Genomic DNA, 19083 nt, shown 5'->3' with positions numbered 1-19083 from the left:
TGTGTGTGTGTGTGTGTGTGTGTGTGTGTGTGTGTGTGTGTGTGTGTTTTCAGGGGAGAGGTCTGTTTGCCTCCAGCAGCTATTTAAGGCCTGCAGTCTGATTGGTTGACTCAGGACAGTCGCTTGATACATCTGAGAGGGAGGCACGGAGAAGTCCGTGATGGGACAACGATCCTTGTGGATTTTAAATAAGCTGTTTCCTGTGTGTTGTTGACAAATAACAGCTGTGGTCCTGTGGCAAGAATGGGGCAGCAGCCTTTCTGTGTGTTTGTGTGTATATTTGTGTATATGGAGTCAGACTACTATACTAGTGTACTGTGCTAGTATATCCTGGTAGGGACCAGACTGTTGCAGCTCAGTGTGAAAGTCTGGTATCTGAGCAGCACTGTTAGCCAACCATGACCCCTGAACCGCAGCAGGTCAGACCGTCGACCTCGCGTACATTTAAGTGTTTGTCTAAGAGAGAGAGAGATGTCGGCTAAGTGCTGCACTGTGGTTGTACAGTGAAGCATGCTGAACGGCAGACAAATCAATTCAGGAGAAGTTATGTGGCAACCGAACAATGTGGCTGTCAAACATTGTGACATCTCAGGGGTTACAGCTAAACAAAAGCAACGCAATATTGGAGATTACTTGTCTCCACTGTTGACTCCATTGCTCAACCAGGAGGACGGTTCATGTGTGACTTGATTTAGGTGTAAATCTGTTGTAACTGTTCGGCTGAATAGATCTTTGACCACCACTGCAGGTGGTTCGAGGGCTTCAATCTTCTTCTTTAATCGTGCATTTGTTGCATCCTTGTCGGTGTCTATTTGTTCTTCACCATCCAAGTAGTCTGAACACGGCGCATGTTTAATACCTGTTAGTTGTTATGGCTCTACAAAAGTTAAGCAGACGTGGCATGTAGCTATACAACGGGCTATTGTAAATAGCCAGTGCTTAGCTTCTTAGCCTATTGATTTATGTCTCACTTTGTGCCTGCTACAGTTGGCTCAGGGATAACATGGACTCAGTGAACTGTATATTGCCTCATAACGGTACTTCTCGTTTCTATCCCAGTTCCCACCTCTCTGCCAGTGTACACACACAAAATGTTTCAAAGACAAAGCTTGTATTCTTTCTCCGCATACCTCCCGTGGGAGAGAATGCAGCCGGTGTGTTTGGGTTGAAACATACCTCCTTGTGGGGACAGAAAGGTTTATTTAACTGCGAGGTGTGGTGTGGCTGATGGGACTTTTTTGTGGGAAAATGCACTCGACACCGTTCGCTCACGTCTATGTGTGAAGGCAAAAAGCAAGCCTGTGCTTGTGACAGCAGGGCTGTACATCCGTTACAGTTTGTCCACGTTGTTGCAAGCTAGCTTCCATGGAAGAGCCACATTGGTGTGTTTGAACCAGGACTCTGGGCTAAACTTCCGGCCGTCACATGTAAACTTTATGATTCATCAGCATGACATGCATCCTCAAAGAAATATGCCAGAAAGCAGCACACATGTGCCTTTAGAGTGCACAACATCAAAGCTAACCATGAAGGATTTCCTCATAGAGAGCAATGGTTGGAAATGTTGCTCCATGTCTTTAAGCATACATCATGTCAGTGTAGCATGCTGAATGCCAGCAGGCTCAGTGCTCTTTTGTAATGATGACAGAGTAATTTCATTGAAAACCCCACAGCCAGCCAGTCTGCAGCAGGGAGCCCGAGATGCCATAATCTAATGAAACGAGTTGACTTTCGGTGTGTTCTCCATTTTAAAGAAAGGAATAGAGGGAAAAAAACGAAAGACAAGATTGTCTCCGAGCCTGGAGACACGGCTGTTTGTTTTTCCATGATTGTAACTGAAATCTCTTTGCCAACATGATTCTAGTGCTGAGGGAACGGAGAGAAACACAAACGAGCGCTTTCACTCACAAGGATCAAAACAGAAGTGATATTGATATTTTTACAACATGACATAATGATATCTAATACATGTCATGTGTATAGTACATCTGTATGTTTGTATGGCCCCTATTAGATTTAGGGTTGTCATTTTTTAAAATCTTGATTAATTGCCCTTCTCGGCAGTTAGTAGAAGAAAGTCGTGAACTTTAACATTTTGTACAAACAGGAAACTACTCAAAACACATCTCAACATTTTACATTTAACCATGTGACAGCAGTGTCCTCACTGAGACGCTGGCTCGGAGCCAGACGGGCCGCAGCGTATCCAAACCCTGACTAGTGGAGACAAAGCCTGACATTGTTAAGTTCGGCACTGACGTTTTTCTTTCCTCTCCGTGGCCACGGTCTCTATTTATATTCTCTTTTGGCAGCACAGACGGTCCTAAAGCCCGTCTCTTGCACAGAGGGTGACAGATTTAAGACAACAGTTTAGTCTGTGAGAATGTATCGCCTTCGGGTCGAGACACGGGGGGGCTCCTCGTCCCCTCTAATTCTCTCAGTCTCCTCTCTTCCACCAGCCCCCTGTGCTCCGCTTTCACCGAGCCCAGTCGGCCCTCGCCGAGCACCAGCCGCGAGGAGCTAACAAAGAGAAACCAAGCGGGGGTCAGCTCGGCGGTGCACCAACAATACTCCCAGTCGCAGCCCATTAGCACATCAGCAGTCATCTGTCCCATGCACTGTACTTCGTTTCCCTCGGCCCTTTTTAATTCTTATGCAAGACTTAGACCAACCCCCCCACCCACCCAATTAGCGTTCTCACTTTCCCGCCATTTCCTGCTTCTCATGTTCCCACTTTGTTAGGCAGAGAAATTCAACGTTGTGGGATTTTTTTTTTTTAATCACCTTCCAAGGAAGTCTTGTGTGTTTTTTGGCAAAGTGAGGTGTTTGAGTGTTTGAGTTAAATTGAAGCCAGGCCATGTGAAATAATAACATACAATACCAACAGTGTGCCGGGTACTTTTCCAGAATAAGCGTTATTCTACTGTCACTGTGTTCCTGCTGAATAGTCCTAATAACATCCTCATCTTCTCTGTCTCCGTGTCTTTATGTCTCTCTCCTGTGCTGTAGTTGCGGCGATTGTGCTGCTCCGCTACGCCCGCGTCATTGAGAAGCACCAGAACTGTGTTCTCAACACGGCGAGTCTCTCCACAGGCTGGATCTGTGCCGCCGGACTCATCATGGTGGGCAACTTTCAGGTACGCTGATCCAGTTTACTTTCATCAAACGGATACTATTCAACCACAACTTTTGCAGTAAATGATAGAGAAGTTCTCCGGTTCCAGATTTGTTGCCTTCTGTGATCTTACAAGACAAGACATACAATGACACCAACTTGTGTTCAAGAATGTTATTATTTAAACCATGTCATTGAGACGTCTCAGTGTTTTTCTCTGTCACACTTTATATCTCAGTCTGCTCTGCCTTCACAGACACAATCCTGCTCCTTCTGGTAGTTAAAGTGACCGAACCTGATCTAAAGTCCTTCCCTGTAGATATTTGTTCTTTGGAAAAATAATTTCTTCAAGTTTTAAATATTTGGATCCCTGGCTACATGCCCAGTGTGTGTTTGTGTGAAATGTCTTCGGGGAGTTTCTGGAGGAGGAGGGATTGTTTGTGGTGAAAGGCTGGATACGTCTATGAAATGTTACCGTTCTGGTTCTGTCCTTCAACTTTTAAAAGATTGTTAAACAGTCGACAGGAAATGATGAGAGAGAGAGATGAGGAGGGATTTGATACCACACCTATTTGATAGGTGTGGTACAAATGAGAAGCACACTTGGCTAAATGTTTTCTGTGTGCGATGAGGAAGATGAAGAAGAACTGTCTTTACAGGAGTGTGTGGAAAAAGGTGTGCATGGTAGTTTTGTGTGTCGTCTTCACCTTCTTCCCGCTTCTCTTTCGGGGCATCTGTTCTGCAGCACTGGGAGGAATTATATGGGAAGAGCCAGGGGGAAGTGAGTCATCAAGTCTGGCCATGCATGGAGAGGACGGGGCAGACGGGGCGTGTCTAGCAGAGGCCCCCGTCTTTAACCAATCGCAGAAGTGAACGTAGACGACGTTGCATCTCTTATAGTCTGGGACATTCCAGTGGTGATGGAAATAGAGACGTCATTGTTAAAAGAGTTCAAACCACACCACGGAATATTATGCCGGCAAAATGAAGCACAGCCCCAAAACAAAGGAACACAACATCCACAAATAATTTGGATTCAGAGGAGAGAACAGCAGCCAAAATCTGCTGAACACCCGACGGCTCAAAGAGGGAGAAAGCACCAGAAACACAACACACTGGCTTCAGTTTGTAGCTGTGTGTTAAGTCAGGCTTTGGCAGCGCAGCTGTGGTGTGGCCACTGGCGCTTTTCCTGTCAGGTGGTCTGATGGTTTGGGCCAAGAAGCACATAAATAGATGATGGAAAAGCACATCACTGCCCCACTGAGGTCTAGGAGAGGGACATGGGTAGCTCTCAAGCTGCCTTCAGGAGGAGGGGGAGAGAAAGAAAGAGGACCGTAAGAGTTGGCCGGACTTTGCTAACCCTGCATGCTCCCTTACAGATGATGCCCGCTGTCAGCATGGCCTTTCCTGAGGCCATGTGCAACACACTGGCGATTGCATCACTCTGAATCCAATAGCTGTGTATAAGTTTCAGATTTTGTTTAGTTTTGCTGTTTTCCTTGCTTGCTCTCTCCCTTCTGCTTTCTCTCTGTCATTATCTCTCTTAACCTTTCTTCTTTCTTTCTGTTTACTTTTCTGTTGGGTGGGGGATGAATGGTATGCATGATAAAGATGAAGCCACAGCCCACAGTTAGCTTAGATTCGACTGAAAGCAGGGGCAAAAGGCCAGCCTGGCTCCGTCCGAATCTTCCTCCCATCATCTCTAAAACTTTTGTTTCAGAGATGACTTTGTTTGTTCAATCCGTACAAAGTGTAAAAACAACTGTAGTTGTGTTTTTTAAATGTATGATTAGCGTATGTGACACGGCTGCAGATGAATTGTTGTATAATAGAAGAGATGAAAGTATGAAAAGGTTATTAAATTGATTTATTCTGCATGACAACAGGCCAAGGCTCTTCAGATAAAAACCAAAAGCTCCAAAACCATTTTGTGGAAATTCTTTCCCTTCTTTGCATAACATTGCATATTTTAAAATAATATAAAAGATTGGACAAATTGAGTCCCATGTAATGTTTCTATTTTAAGGCCTTTAAGTATTCATGGATAAAAGTTGAAAGCATGAGTAACATGTGCCTGATGATGGCTTAGGTGATTATTAATGTTTTATAAAAACAGATTTTGGAAGGAGTTTGGTGCAGCAGGTGTGTTGTAAACGGTTGGAAGCGTTTAGCGTGTCTTGCAATGACATTTGTTTCAGTTTCCAGAAAGTGAAAGCTGACAGAAAACTTGTCGGCTGGCTTGTTACCACATCCTCGCACCCATCACCGCTCTGCCCACTGAACTTCCTTTATCATCATGATACACCATCATTCACAATGCAGCACACAGTTTTAAACAAATTTTAGATGGTTGATCAATGAAGCACAGACGCACATTACTCTCCTCATGAGGTCATGTCTCAGAGTGACGGTGAATGAGAACTGTGGTGGCACCACATGTTAAGGAAATGACAGCTTGAAGGAGCACACTATGGTGACTTTTAGCTGCATTACATTTCAGCAGTGACGGAGGCAGATGTGTATTGTTCCGATGAACGAGTGCAGCCACAATGAGATCTTCCCCCTTATGGCTCTCCTGTTTCTCCGTTGTGTTTCTCTCTGCTACTACTGCCACATTTCAGTCCACCTCACTGCTTTCACCGCCCATCACTTCTTCCATTATCCTTACCTTTGTCTCCAACCGACAACTGTACAAAGTGTGAAAACGTACTTAAAGTAGAGCAGCAAAGGCTTACTGAACACATCAATAAGCCACCAGGTAATGACTGCAGGTAGTGAGAGAATCTAGGACACCAGGCATCACACACAGCACACACCGCTGTGGAGAATATTGATTATTTTTATTACTGATTAATCTGCCGGTCTTCAGTCTATAAAATATCTAAAAAATGGTTTTAAAAAAAAAATGCCCCTCACAATTTCTTGTGACATCTTCAGATTGCTTGTTTTATCCGAACATCATCATTCAAAACACTCGGAGGTATTTACTTACCTCTCACATGGGACGATGGAGAAGCTGGAGGTTTAAAACGTCAGTTAGAATGAGGAGGTACCAGGAGAACAAAGCATATGGTTGTTGTTTGTGCGCGTTTGTGTGTTTTTCCATTACTGGGTATAGTGAGAAACAGATTGGCAGTACTACAACACTCAGACCCAGTGCCAGTTTGATGGAGTAGAAAGGATTTTGTAACGGCCACTTCACTGTGGAAGGTACCAGAACAAAATAGAATTCCCACTGTGAACACTCTTTGATCAGAAACATGGAAAAACGTGTAAAGGCCGTGCTCTGACTCATCTCCCGTCTTCACTCCCAGCTCTGGAGATGTCACGGACGGATCGAAGAAAATCCTCCTTTTTTTTTTTTTTTTCTTTTTTTTTTTTTCTGGCTGTGTGTGCTTTTCCATATTGAATTGTCTGGAAATCTTACACTGTCACGGCTAGGATTAGCCTACTGCCCAAGAATGTTCAGTATGTACTAGCCGGTTCAACGGACAAATGGCTTAAAAGCCCAAACTGAATAACTTCCAGGCTATTGCTCTAATGATCCCCAAGAGTTACATGGAACAGAGGAACACACGGCTTTAACCATTCGGCATCAGCCAAGGAAAGCAGTTCTGTGTCATCTACCGACATTAGACTGGTCCTTGGAGATGTGTTTCTAGCTTTGGTTAATGCTCTATTGAGTCTCTTATCTGTTCTGGTGTGTGTGTGTGTGTGTGTGGGTGGATCCTGCAGTGGGAGCTCTAGTCACATGCTCCTGAGCAGCTCTTTTGTGTATTGTTTCTTATCGTTCTTGTGCCCAGCAGGGATAAGGAGGCGTTCTGTGGTGCTGCTGTCGTTTACTTCCCATCATCCTCTCATTTCCACGTATTGTTCTCGGCTCTTTTATTAAAAGAAGTTTTTGGAGGCTTCGAACAAAGTGTTACACAACAATGAATAGTCAGAGTCGACAGCTTGACGCAGTTGATCGTTCCCACGTGGTGTTTTCAGCTAAACTGCAGACTTTTGTGTATTCTCTTTGTCTCACCCATTTTTCTCCCCCACCCTCTCCCCCTGTCTCCTTTCTCTACACGACAGGTGGATAATGCCAAAGTTCTCCACTATGTCGGAGCAGGCATCGCCTTCCCCACCAGCATGCTGTTTGTGTGCCTGCAGTCGGCACTGACTTACCGACTCGCCAAGACCCAGGGGGAGTACAACGTGGCCCACCTCCGACTCTGCATGACCCTGTTGGCCTTCGTAGCCTTGGTCCTCAGTATCCTCTCTAGCCACTAACAGATGGCAGCCTTCGAGGCTGTCGAGTGCTTCAGAATAGAGCGTAGCGCTGCCAGCGTGAATACGGACGGAGACGTCTCCTTCACATTATATTACAACTACAAGTTTCCCTCCAGTATTCAGTGTCAAATCCTGTCTTTCATGTTATGGGCCATATGTTACAGATATACATTCAAAGATTTACAGTGGACACGATAGAGGACATGTTACAGTCAATGCTGTATATAAGGGATATATGAAGCTACTGCCAGTTAGCTTAGCTTAGCATTAGGCTGTCTACACAGCGGCTTCATGGTGAGCACACCCTGCTTTGCTGTTCTCCTTAACCATGTTTTCAGGCGGTGTGTTCTTCTGTCAGGAGAGCTTCGTCCTTCAACACGCGTCGGCCATCTTTGAATGGGTGTTCTGCGTCATCATCATGCTGTTCTATGGGACATTTGCCTTTGAGTTTGCCGGCATGTCGTCGGATACCATGGTGGTGCTGTCTAGAGGGACCCTAGGACCTGCTGGGAAAGAACACAAGGTGGACCCACTGGGATCACTGGGAGGGCCCATTTTACATCCGCACCAACCCGAAAACATGTCCATACTCTAGACTGCTGGCTCGTCTTGGCTTCTTTAGTCGTTGTCGAAAGAGTTTCTCATTTCCAGCCACATTCGTCTGAAGCTTTGAAAGGAACCGGGCCAGTGTCAATCATGGCAGAGTGGATTCTACTACTTCAACCCTCGGGGTGTAGACCTGCTGCCACAGTGGAGACTTTGGTTTGTATTACGCTCCCATCAGAGCTCAGTGGCTCTAAAGAACTTTGTTTGTATTTTGCACTTTGCACACGTGGGAAACCAAATTTTCTCCCAACTCCCAAGTCCTGTGACCAGCAGAGGAGTACTTTGTCAATCAGATCCAGTAAATGTACGATCCCCCCCCCCCCCAGGAGATCCTGTAACTGGTCTCAATAAGTGGCCTTGGAGCTTTTCCCCTCGAGGTGACAGCCATGACTCCTTCAACGTACGTAAAGAAGTCAAGGCTGCTGGACGACCACGCCGACAGTATTGACACAGAGAAAAGCAGAGACAGACAGACAGAGAAAATGTATGAATGCAAATATCAAGAAAAGGTGTCAATAGAAGAGTTTATAAATGTTTTAGTCAATCCTGGAGATGGAACAGGGCAGCGCTCTGCATTTTGCAATCATTCAAAACCTGCATTAAGCAATATTTTTAACATTAACAAGTCAAGTCAAAGAATTCTTCACAGTACTGAACCCCTGAGAATTATCAAAAGCGGACTTTACGCTACTTTCTAGCCAAAGTTAAGAGTGGATTATAAAGATAGAAGACAATTTGGCCATCTGGAGACACGGATATCACTTTCTCAGGAGCTGGTTAACTGAGGCTGAAAGGAAAGTGATAGTGGACTCATATTTGTTTTTACTATATTTTTCAGGTGGCCATGAGGATAATAACGTTGCTCTCTGTCCGCTGGATGTGCAAGTAGGCACAGACGTTAGCCATAACAATTTATGTCACTTTGGTTTTTGGTCAAAAATTGCTTAATGCAGCTTTTAAGAATAAGCACTATCAACAAGCTTTTTTTTGGATCAGCAACTCTTTTAAGTATCCATATGACTCACACCTAGCACACATGGTTTTTGTGTTGCTTCTGGTGATTATTTGAACTGCATACAGAACAAACCATAGACCTGGTGCCTTAGTAAGTGTAACCTTTATGACACCATGTCTTCCCCCCTGCTGTTAGGATAAATACACTAGATCAACCTTACACCTCAACATGATTCAACTTCCTCTCTGTAGAGTTCTACCAAAGAATATGAAAGAGAGGATACAGTGTCCAGAGGCCAAATACATAGCAGCTAATTCAAGCCAGAGCACTGTGGTTTATTGAGTTTAGTGAGTTGAGTTTAGTGAGGAGGCATCACACGTGTTTCCTGGTCCTGCGGACGTAGGGCTGCATCTCATTACTCCCCAACACGGAGGAGCACAACATGCTGTCATTGCTTTGCCTTCGTACTCTTTCTTTGAAACACTCCATAGTTAAGAGGTTTTTTTTTTCAGCATGTCTAACTGATGTAGCGGGACAAAGGGAAAAGGAAGCATTTGTTATGTAAGACGTAACTGAGTTGCACTGTCCTGCCGACGCGTTGCTGTACAGCAGGATTCACACCAAATATCAGTTCGCCTGTGACATCGGTGCTAAAAGTCATGAGGCCTTTCCGTGTCACGGTCCCTGAGTTCAGCTTTGATTGTGATATTAATGAATGAAAGCAATACGATGGAGACGTAGTACTCTACTACTAGTAGTACTACGAGTGGAGGAGCAGGGACAGAAGGTTGCATGCACACCTGTGAGTGCCAGGAATACTAAAGTGGATATTTGTTGTTCACATTGAAAAATGCTCCCTGCTAATAGATACACTGACTTAATATGTTGACGTCTATCAGTGTAGTCTTTCTCTGTTTATATATTTTTGGAGATGTTCAACATCTCAGTATAACATTAACACACTCTGAGCTCTCCGGGGGGGGGGGGGGAAGAAAACGGAGCAAGCAGAGGGTTTACAACAGTAATAGTCTCGTTAGTATGCTTTTATACAGTGAAGATATCAGTCCCTCACACCGCAACCGGCCACATGTGGGGCAGAGTTTTACAATGTGTTACAGAAGACTGAAGTGGAACAGCTGGTGCAGTCACTGCTCTGTGGAATGAGCTGGACGGTGGAACCGGCACCAGACACGGCTCTGATCCACTGCTTCTCCCTACTGGTCAAACTGCTTATTGCATTTGAGCTGTAACGTTGTTGTCCAGCTCACAGGAGGACTGCTTTTCTAAAGTGAAACTTTTTTGTACGGCGAATATTCAGTCACCTCCAGGTTTAGGCCAAAGGTCGAGCAAAGTCCTGACGACCACTCGACCTCCTGCCTCTCCTTCTGGATTTAGTTCAGCTGTGATCTTCAGAGTTTGCTCCCTCGGATCCCTTTTTAAGTGGAACTTGGCCTTGTGACCTTACAGTGCTTTGACAATAATGCATTCGTCTAACAAATCACAATAAATATCTGATGCATTTGAAGTGTTAAGCTAAATGATGGTGCTGCTCATGCTGCTCTAGCGAGAAACATTTTGTCATTACACATTTACTAAGCGATTGTGATCTCCCTGAATGGTTTCTGCATTGTAAGGAAGCGATGCATAATGCCCCCGTTTCCAGTTCAACGTTACAAAAATGTCTTTTGAAACATTTTCTCATCGTCTGATTCGCATTTTGCAATATCCTTTATGCGTCCCTCATCATTTCATATCAACTTCTCTACTTTCTGTTCCTTTTTTCCCCCCACATTTACTGATCTGTCTGACCTTTGCACTCAGGAAAATGTTACGACACCAGCTGCATTGTTTGATTCAAAGCAGAAGGAAAACTTTGCTTGCGTCTGCCTTCTGTTGTCTTTGTTTCAATGGCATTTGTTTTGTTACATTAATATTTTTGCTTAATATAGGTGGTTAGCCATGGTATAATAGATTATTTTTGTTCATCCAGACTCTATAAAGCTTAAAAATAAAAAAACATTCCTGTATAGTTAGCTTGTCAGAATTCTTATGCTGCTCACACCAACATGGTTAAATATCTGCAAGAATCTCACTCATGCAATCAGTAAATGATTGGTGAAGGCGTTCTGACAAACTAGCAGCTGTTACTCAATACTTCTCTGTTGAAATGCTCACTATGTGCCTTATATATTATTTTGATAATGAAAACCAAAGAGGTTTGGGTTGTAAATTCTATTTTGATGAAAAGTCATGATTATGTGCGTATATATATATATATAAATGCCTTGATGTTCAATAAAAAGAAACTGTTCAATAAAAGCTGTTAAAATAATCATTTGCTCCATGTAATGCAATTTGTGTCTTCACCACATAACTCTAATCTTGCATGTTGTGGATTGAGCCAGACAACAGTTCACGTCTTTAATTTTGTTTATTGTTTAATTATTTACATTGTTCAGTTTCTCCACCAACAGAGTTGACAGAAGATCAACACATTAAATAGAGTAAAGCCTCTTACAACAACGATGTGGCAGTAGATGAAAGCACGGGTTGTTACACGCACCACAAAGTCCTAAACCTCCACAGACATGAACCTTTAAGGTGAATACTGTTCACACCCTTAAACCAATTCAGAAGGTGAGAATTTGATTGAATACTTTGTGATTAAGTAATGATGAAAGCTGACTTAAAATAAAATGCCCTGTTCAGAAAAGTATTTTAATAAACACTCCTTTTTTTCCTCTAAATCCGAGAGGAAAGATCTCGATCTGCAATACAGAGCTGCAGAGCAAACGTAGCACTTCACATTTAAGTAAGAATTTAGCTAAATATCTCAAAGATGTAGAAAGAGATCAGCATACACTTGTAGCATTGTTAGAATGCAGCACTTTTAAGACATCAGTGGTGCTCTAAATGCTTTAGTCTCAACAGCATGCAGCTTGGTAATCCACTGCAGAGAGCAAAGAGAGAAGACACTTCAAGTTATTTGTTAAAATGAGCCACATCTACGGACTCACAGCAACGGGCCTGCAGGTTAAAAAAAAAAGACATAAAGATACAAATCAGCCACCAGTTGAGCTGATATTAAAACAAAGTACTTAAAGGATGACAGAAAATAAGACGAGATGGCAACACAAGACTGCATGGCTATTTTACTCTTGATTGATTGTAACATATGCTGAAGAGATCATAAGTCTCCCCACGTTTTAATGACCTGTCTTGTTGTACAACGTGATTGTACCACAGTGCAAACAGCTTCCTTACAAAATGAAACGTAGAAAAGGAATTTTGCAGTCATGATCAGCGTCGGGCAGTACTGTAATATTACTTTCCCCAGTAAGGAGTAGTGTAGGAAAACAGTGATTATGTTGCAGTTATTAATCCACTTCACGCTTTGTTACTGCGTCACCAGGTGAATATGAGGCAGAGGAAGAGACAGGCCTGGTCCTCAGTTGGTGCAAGAGCATGCATTGCAACCTCAGTCCAATATTTGGCAACCTCGGTTGAAATTTGAAATAACGCCAATAAATGCCAAGCACAGGGTGGTAGGCGCACAGACTGCGGGCGTTTCAGTGCGCACCTTATATTTTGGTTTATGTCTGTGCAGCAATGTTCAAAACAGCTGGGTGAGGCTGAATACCGATCAGCAGGTGTGGTGATTATTAAATACTGTCTCAGCCAGTCACATCACTGGTCTCAAAGTTGGGAAAAGAGGCTATGATGCCCTCTGGTAACCTGACGTCTCCTTAAAAAATGTATTAGGTAAAAAGTAACTTATTACACTTCCTGAGTAACTTGCCCAACACTGGTCATGACAAAGATATCTCTTCTTTCTTCTAAAGCTGAGCCTTTGGTTGAGCAACAATTACATTGACATTGATAGTCAACCATAGTAAATTAAGCACTGAGGTTGTTTCTGTACATGCTACTGGTCACGTAAAGGAATATTCACAGCTTTGAGGTAAAACACGTCTTCTAGTGGGAAGTATTTATCTTAAGAGAATTGTAGACGCTGTGGTGTTCCCTTATGTTGGCAGGAAAGATCTCTGATTAATGATTGTACGTATATTTCTGAAGCACCAATAATTGGATGTTTAAGGAGGAAGGGGGTGGACTGGTTACTGAGATGTCCTCTGCAATGTGTCTCTTCTTGTTGGGAGAGTGTCCCATTAGGCTATACGTCTATACGTCCGTTGGCTACAACCACTCGTGCATTTCATTATTGTCTCGCCTCTTTAAAGCCGACTTATCCCTAAAGCTTTGGCTTTATTTCTTCCTATTAAAAAAATGTGTTATAAGTTGACGGAGCTGGCAGTTGTAGTCCATGAAGAAACATCCCGTTCAGCCTCCACATAAGTCGATCAGGACGAGCAGGTGGAGTATTTAGTAGACAAGCTTTTTGGGCATCTCCCAAGTAAACTCTGGTCGACCAAAGTGGCCATAAGAGGCTGTCTGCTGGTAGATCGGCCTCTTCAGGTTCAGTTCCCTAGGGAGGATACAGAAGAAATGCAACATCAGAGGTGAGACGGGACAGTAAGCACATCACAGGATAATACCCACGTTGTTTGTGTATGTGTTGTTGTAATTTTATGAATGCAGTTCTGGTTGTTTTCACATCTCCAACAAAACCGTTTGCAGGCATTTATTGTTGAACAGCGTAGAGAAAAATATACAACTGGGGAAAATTTAAACCCTTAAATGTGATTATTTTTACTATATTGTTCAATTGCGTTTCTTTAACGCATACAATTCAACATTTAGTTAACTTTTGGTCACAACAACCTCTTCTTATTTAAAGCATCATCTTCGATGTGTGGGATGATGTTCAAATCAGTAACATGGGATGTGTCTATGTGGAAGAAGATGTGAAACTCCTTACACAAAAAAAACAACAACAACAACAACATTTTAACCATCACAAAGGCTTCAGTCCATTTGACAAATATATCAACAATCTCAAAAAAACATGTTTAGAACCACAAAATTTTAGTATGAGCATATTTATCCTCACTGGAATCTTTGTTTGGCTTATCTTTAAAGTTACACAGCATGTCATAAAAACGCAAGTGAAAAGTCATAGTATACTATAGTATGTCATTAAATAAAGTCATGAAAGTCATAGTATAGCATGTCATAGGGGTTTCCCAGAATAGTTAACTATTAAAACCACAGTCGACACTGTGCATCGTGGTTGACTTGGGTCCGTGGGTAGTTGTTGTTGACAAGTCATAGTTGTCCTGCGTGAGTTTACCACTGCAACGCTAAGGGGAGTGACAACGTGTTGGACATGCAGCAAGAGCAAGAGGCAGAAAGAAGCGTGGCCATAACTTAAGTTGAATAAAGATTTGTTTGAACAAAAGTAGTAAAGCCTGCCCGCTTGATTTGATTGGCTGCCTGGAGCAGGTGTGACATTGACCATCGAGACTCCACGCCGTGTCCTTAAAGGTTAAGAATACTTGAAACTTTTATGTGCATCTAAAAAAAGGCTAGTAAATCATGACGCACAGCACAAGGGAGGAGGACACTCGCAAAGTAGAATATGTCGTGAAAATTCAAAGAATAACGTTTTAATATTAAAAGCAAAAAAAAGTCACAGTATAGTATGTCATAGAAACAGGGTTGACAACTGAATGTTTATCTAATCGCTCCATCCGTTACTGCATATAGCCTTCACTGCAAAAATGTTGAGCAAAATGTAAATGTAGACAAAAGCCACTATGTGTACAATTTGAAAATGTCCAACGTTGGTGCCCCCTAGTAGTAACAATAAGCAGCGTAAAAACGATCTTGCATAACAAGGATACAGAGGTCATGTTGTCATGTTTACCTGACGATGACTCCTGGCCGCAGATCAAAGTTCTTGTTGACAATCTGGAGAAGCTCTGATTCTGATTTATGGGATGAACCGTAGGTGAACAAGGAGATGGACAGAGGTTGGGCCACTCCGATAGCATAAGCCACCTGTAACACACACAGAGACAGGTAGATAAATGATTTCATCAGCACGTTGATGCCTCACACCCGAGTCATCTACGCGTAGCCTAAGCCCTCACGCATGTTTGGATGAATGAATGAATGACATTGTACGCTCACCTGAACCAGAACTCTCCTGCACAGTTTGGCTTTGACTAGAGACTTGGCCACCCAGCGAGCAGCGTAGGCAGCGGAGCGGTCCACCTTTGAGAAGTCTTTGCCAGAGAAAGCTCCGCCACCGTGAGCGCCCCACCCTCCGTATGTGTCTACAATGATCTTCCTGCCTGTCACACCAGCATCACCCTGTTGGGCAGAGAAGAAGAGAAGATGAGCAAAAATCAGTGGCAACTTTGTATTTTTTTGTTTTCTATCTGAAATAAACATCTTGTGTGTGTGTGACGCTCACCTGAGGTCCTCCAATGACGAAGCGACCGCTGGGCTGGAGGTGGTAGATGGTCTTGTCATCCAAATATTTAGCAGGAACCACGGCTTCGATCACCTAACAGAATCAATGCAATATTAAAACCGTCATTTCCTAAGCAATACATTAGTCGCAGTTCAGTGGGAGTGTTTACGAGGCTCTACCAGCTCCTTGAGGACTCTCTTCTGCTCCTCCAGAGAGACGAAGTCATCATGCTGGACAGAGATCACGATGGTGTGAACTCTCTTGGGGATCACGGCTCCGTCCTTCTGGTCATAATGCACCGTCACCTGTGAGACACAAAGAACTCAAAAAGATCAAAAAGTACACCATGTTGGAGTTTGTTATAATTACCGATGGTTCTTTCTCATTTACCCAATTTCCTCTTGCTGCTGCTTTAGTGACCCAAATGTCCCCACAGGATGATTAAAGTTTCCTGTGATTGTATCAGTTTTCTTGTGCAGACCCTCTCTTGAAACCACTGATATCATCTAACATCCCCACAAAAGTGGCTGTATTTGCAATAGACGGGTAACTACATAGACACAATACTTCTTTGTTGTAGTGAAAATGTGTGATCAGTCCAATCTGTGAAAATCTAAAGCTCTGTGTTTGAATACTCTTGCCTGATGTTCTAACAACCTATATTTGACCTGGGACACAAAGGCATTAGACACTTAATGTCACAGAGCTGCAGTCAGCGGCTCACTGCCTCGAAATCAGTCAAAGGCCTATTCTTTCTACACACAAATACTTTTTGGTCTGCTGGCACCAAAATAAATGTCTTGGAAGACATCCAGAGTAGAAAAAATAAACTAATTCACAGAAAGACTGCTGTGGTGTTGTTTGTGTTTTGAGAGGAAAAAAGAAAAATCTTGCATGCATTGTAAGACGACAACACACCTGTGTTTTAGAGTCCGGACGCAGCCAGGAGATGGTTCCACTACGTCTGAGTTCAGCCATCTTTGAGTTCAGTCTGTGGGCTAAGACGATGGTGAGAGGCATGCACTCCTCTGTCTCATCTGTGGCGTAGCCGAACATCAGACCCTGCAGAGACAGAAGAGAAAGATGTAAACTATTCAATGACACAGATCAGCAGCAGCAACAGATATTCATGTTGGCTGAATCTGTAAAAAGAAAAGGATAGACAATATATTGATATGTATTGCATTGCACGACACTGCAGCCTGCGAGGAGTCAGCTAGAGCTAGTTATATTGATATAAAATGATATAACATATGATGAACGAAAAGAGCACTTCTTAAAACAGAAAAGTTGGTAAAAAACGTTCAAAGAAAACTAAAAGAAATTGATAAATTAAGTAAAATAAGATGCTATCAGATAAAGCTATATTTTGAGAAGAGATTTATACAAAGATCCTGACTCAGCAAGCTTTATTTTACATTCTTAAATGTGGTATTATAGATATCGCAAAATTTAATTAAATTGTTGAAATTTCCATGATGTTACAGATTGATTTAGACTTAACTTAAATTTCAGTGGTGACATGTAACTAAATACATTTACTGAAGTACTGAAGGCCTCAGTAAGTACAATTCTGCTTCTCTCATATTGTACGTTTCAGTAGTTATAGTTACTCTAGTCCAAAAAACTAATTTAAATTTGTGTAGTGGAACTTCGTCTTTCCTTCTTTTCAACCCTCATTTATCATGCACCAGTATTAATGTGTCAGTCACAGGAGACATCTTTCTGCAGAATGCGTACATTTACGTTTGCAGGACTTATATTTGTAATGGAGTATTTACCTAAGTAAAGGATCTGAGGACTTCTTCCACCTCTGCGGAATTGTCTCAATTCTTTCACACTGTAGTACCGAGTCAAACAAACGATGATACTAGACTTATGTCACCATCACCCAGCCCTTCAGTCGACATGAGCCAAATGACACATAGTCCTGTTGCAACAGTCGTACCTGGTCTCCGGCTCCAATGTCCTCCTCCTGTCTGTCAACATGGACCCCCTGAGCAATGTCCGGACTCTGCTGCTCCAGAGCCACCAGCACGTTACACGTCTTATAGTCAAAACCTACAGAAGGAAAGTGAAGGACAGAGCAGAGTGCATATTACTTCTGTTTTTTGTTGCAATTCACATTACAGCTCGGTAATAACATGGTAATAGTGAAGTAAACATTTGGTAATTAAGGTTATACCATGTAATTAGCAAAGCAATAACCAGATAAAAGCTTGGTATTAACAATGGGTATATCAAGGTAATATTAGACAGAAATGTACGTAACAAAGTAATAAGGGTCAAAACAAAGTGTAATAATGGGGAAACACATTTAAAGATACAAGGCAAAACTATTTAGTACTAGTCTAGTAATATTTTGGTAACAGTATGGTAACCTGCCAACAATAAATTGGTTATTTCAGTGAAATATTTGGATCAAAAAATTACATTTTGGTGACATTAATGGAGTAATAACCTGATATTAATGAGGTAATATAGATTGATGTTTTAGGTAAAACCTTTAACATCACATTCAAATTCTTGAAAGTCAAAATTGGTAATTACCATATTACAATGTTAAAATTAAATCTTTCTTATGTTACAAACATTCCCCTCAGTTTCAAGGTATCACTGTACAAACTATTTGTTACATGCTGCGACTTCCTACCTAGAAACACTTAGTTTATGTGTTATAACCATGAATCAGGGCTGCAAAATGCTAAACTAGCTGTTTCTAATTAATTTCATGATAGCATTAGATTAAACCAAAGATCAACTGACAGCGATGAGAAGCGTAGTGCTTCACCCTTTACTGGAGGCTCTAGGTTCCTCTAGTCTCCCTCCATAGGAACATCCTTTAATTATAGAGGAAGTATTTATTTTCAATTCTCACAGACACATTAACTCATTTTTTTCTTTGACTCGTTATTCTTTTCTTGAAAAAACATGTCAGCCAGCCGCCATAGTACAGAGTCCGTACAGTTACATCACGTCAATGTTCTGTTGTGATCGGACTAGAATCAGGGACATTCTTTTGTTAGTTAGTCTTAACTTTTTGAGAAAATTATGATAATTGAAATGCTGCACCAAAACTCAGATGTCTGTTTTGTGAGAAGCATATTTGTATTTAGATATTTTCAGGAGAGGCTGAGGTTGCAGTGACTTTTGGTGTTTGTTTATCTCCATTTATGAATTTCCGCATTATAATATGGTAACTCTTTGATTTCCAAGTTATTTTCTCACCTTTGTCAGAGTTGTCGTAGCCGATGTGTTTGATGGCTTCCCTCACCACCTTCTGGTAGTCCACGTTGGCCCGAGATGTGATCTCTCCGCAGAGCAACACCATGCCAGTCTTACACACGGTCTCTGTCAATACAATCAACACATTACACATGCTTTTAAACACCTTTGTGATAATAGAACAGTCTACTTTTGACTTTGATCGCTTGACCAAATGTTGCCCTTTGTCTCACTTGCAGATGGTAAAAAAAACTCTCTCTTTCTCTGTCTCCATGTTTAAAAAAATCAAACAAGAATAACTCGATCTGAATTGTAGTTTACTCACCACAGGCCACTTTGGCATCTGGGTCCTGCTTCAGGTGAGCGTCCAGGACAGCATCACTGATCTGGTCACAAATCTTGTCTGTGGAAAGGCATCAAGCATAAAACTAGATGTTTAGACTCAGGGAAGAGACACCGTGATTTGTAATTGATTGATGAGGTTTTTGAGGCAGTAATTCCAGCATTTGAAGGAGAGAAAATATATGT

General features: G+C 42.3%; 2 protein-coding genes across 3 annotated transcripts in view; one reads left to right on the top strand and one right to left on the bottom strand.

Moving 5' to 3' along the window:
• The window catches only part of LOC116397651 (transmembrane protein 150A), a 19198-nt gene extending 7492 nt beyond the window's left edge, over positions 1-11706 (top strand). Inside the window, exons 6-8 of the mRNA XM_031873288.1 lie at positions 3010-3137; positions 7193-7370; positions 7729-11706. Of these exons, the coding sequence (XP_031729148.1) occupies positions 3010-3137; positions 7193-7370; positions 7729-7985 (563 nt within the window). The 3' untranslated portion in view covers positions 7986-11706. The remainder of the gene's footprint in view (positions 1-3009; positions 3138-7192; positions 7371-7728) is intronic.
• Positions 11364-19083, bottom strand: part of mat1a (methionine adenosyltransferase 1A) — a 13402-nt gene continuing 5682 nt past the window's right edge. For both annotated transcript variants that reach the window (XM_031873265.1, XM_031873274.1), the window contains 9 exons: positions 18881-18958; positions 18559-18681; positions 17279-17391; positions 16249-16392; positions 15510-15635; positions 15331-15423; positions 15045-15227; positions 14779-14912; positions 11364-13437 (listed from right to left, as the gene is read on the bottom strand). In XM_031873265.1, the coding sequence (XP_031729125.1) occupies positions 13335-13437; positions 14779-14912; positions 15045-15227; positions 15331-15423; positions 15510-15635; positions 16249-16392; positions 17279-17391; positions 18559-18681; positions 18881-18958 (1097 nt within the window). In that variant the 3' untranslated portion in view covers positions 11364-13334. The remainder of the gene's footprint in view (positions 13438-14778; positions 14913-15044; positions 15228-15330; positions 15424-15509; positions 15636-16248; positions 16393-17278; positions 17392-18558; positions 18682-18880; positions 18959-19083) is intronic.

Source organism: Anarrhichthys ocellatus, unplaced genomic scaffold, assembly GCF_004355925.1.
Source record: "Anarrhichthys ocellatus isolate YVR2014 unplaced genomic scaffold, GSC_Weel_1.0 scaffold3, whole genome shotgun sequence".
Lineage (NCBI taxonomy): Eukaryota > Metazoa > Chordata > Actinopteri > Perciformes > Anarhichadidae > Anarrhichthys > Anarrhichthys ocellatus.
Note: the sequence above shows the minus strand (reverse complement) of the source record. Positions and strands in the feature narration are given on the sequence as shown.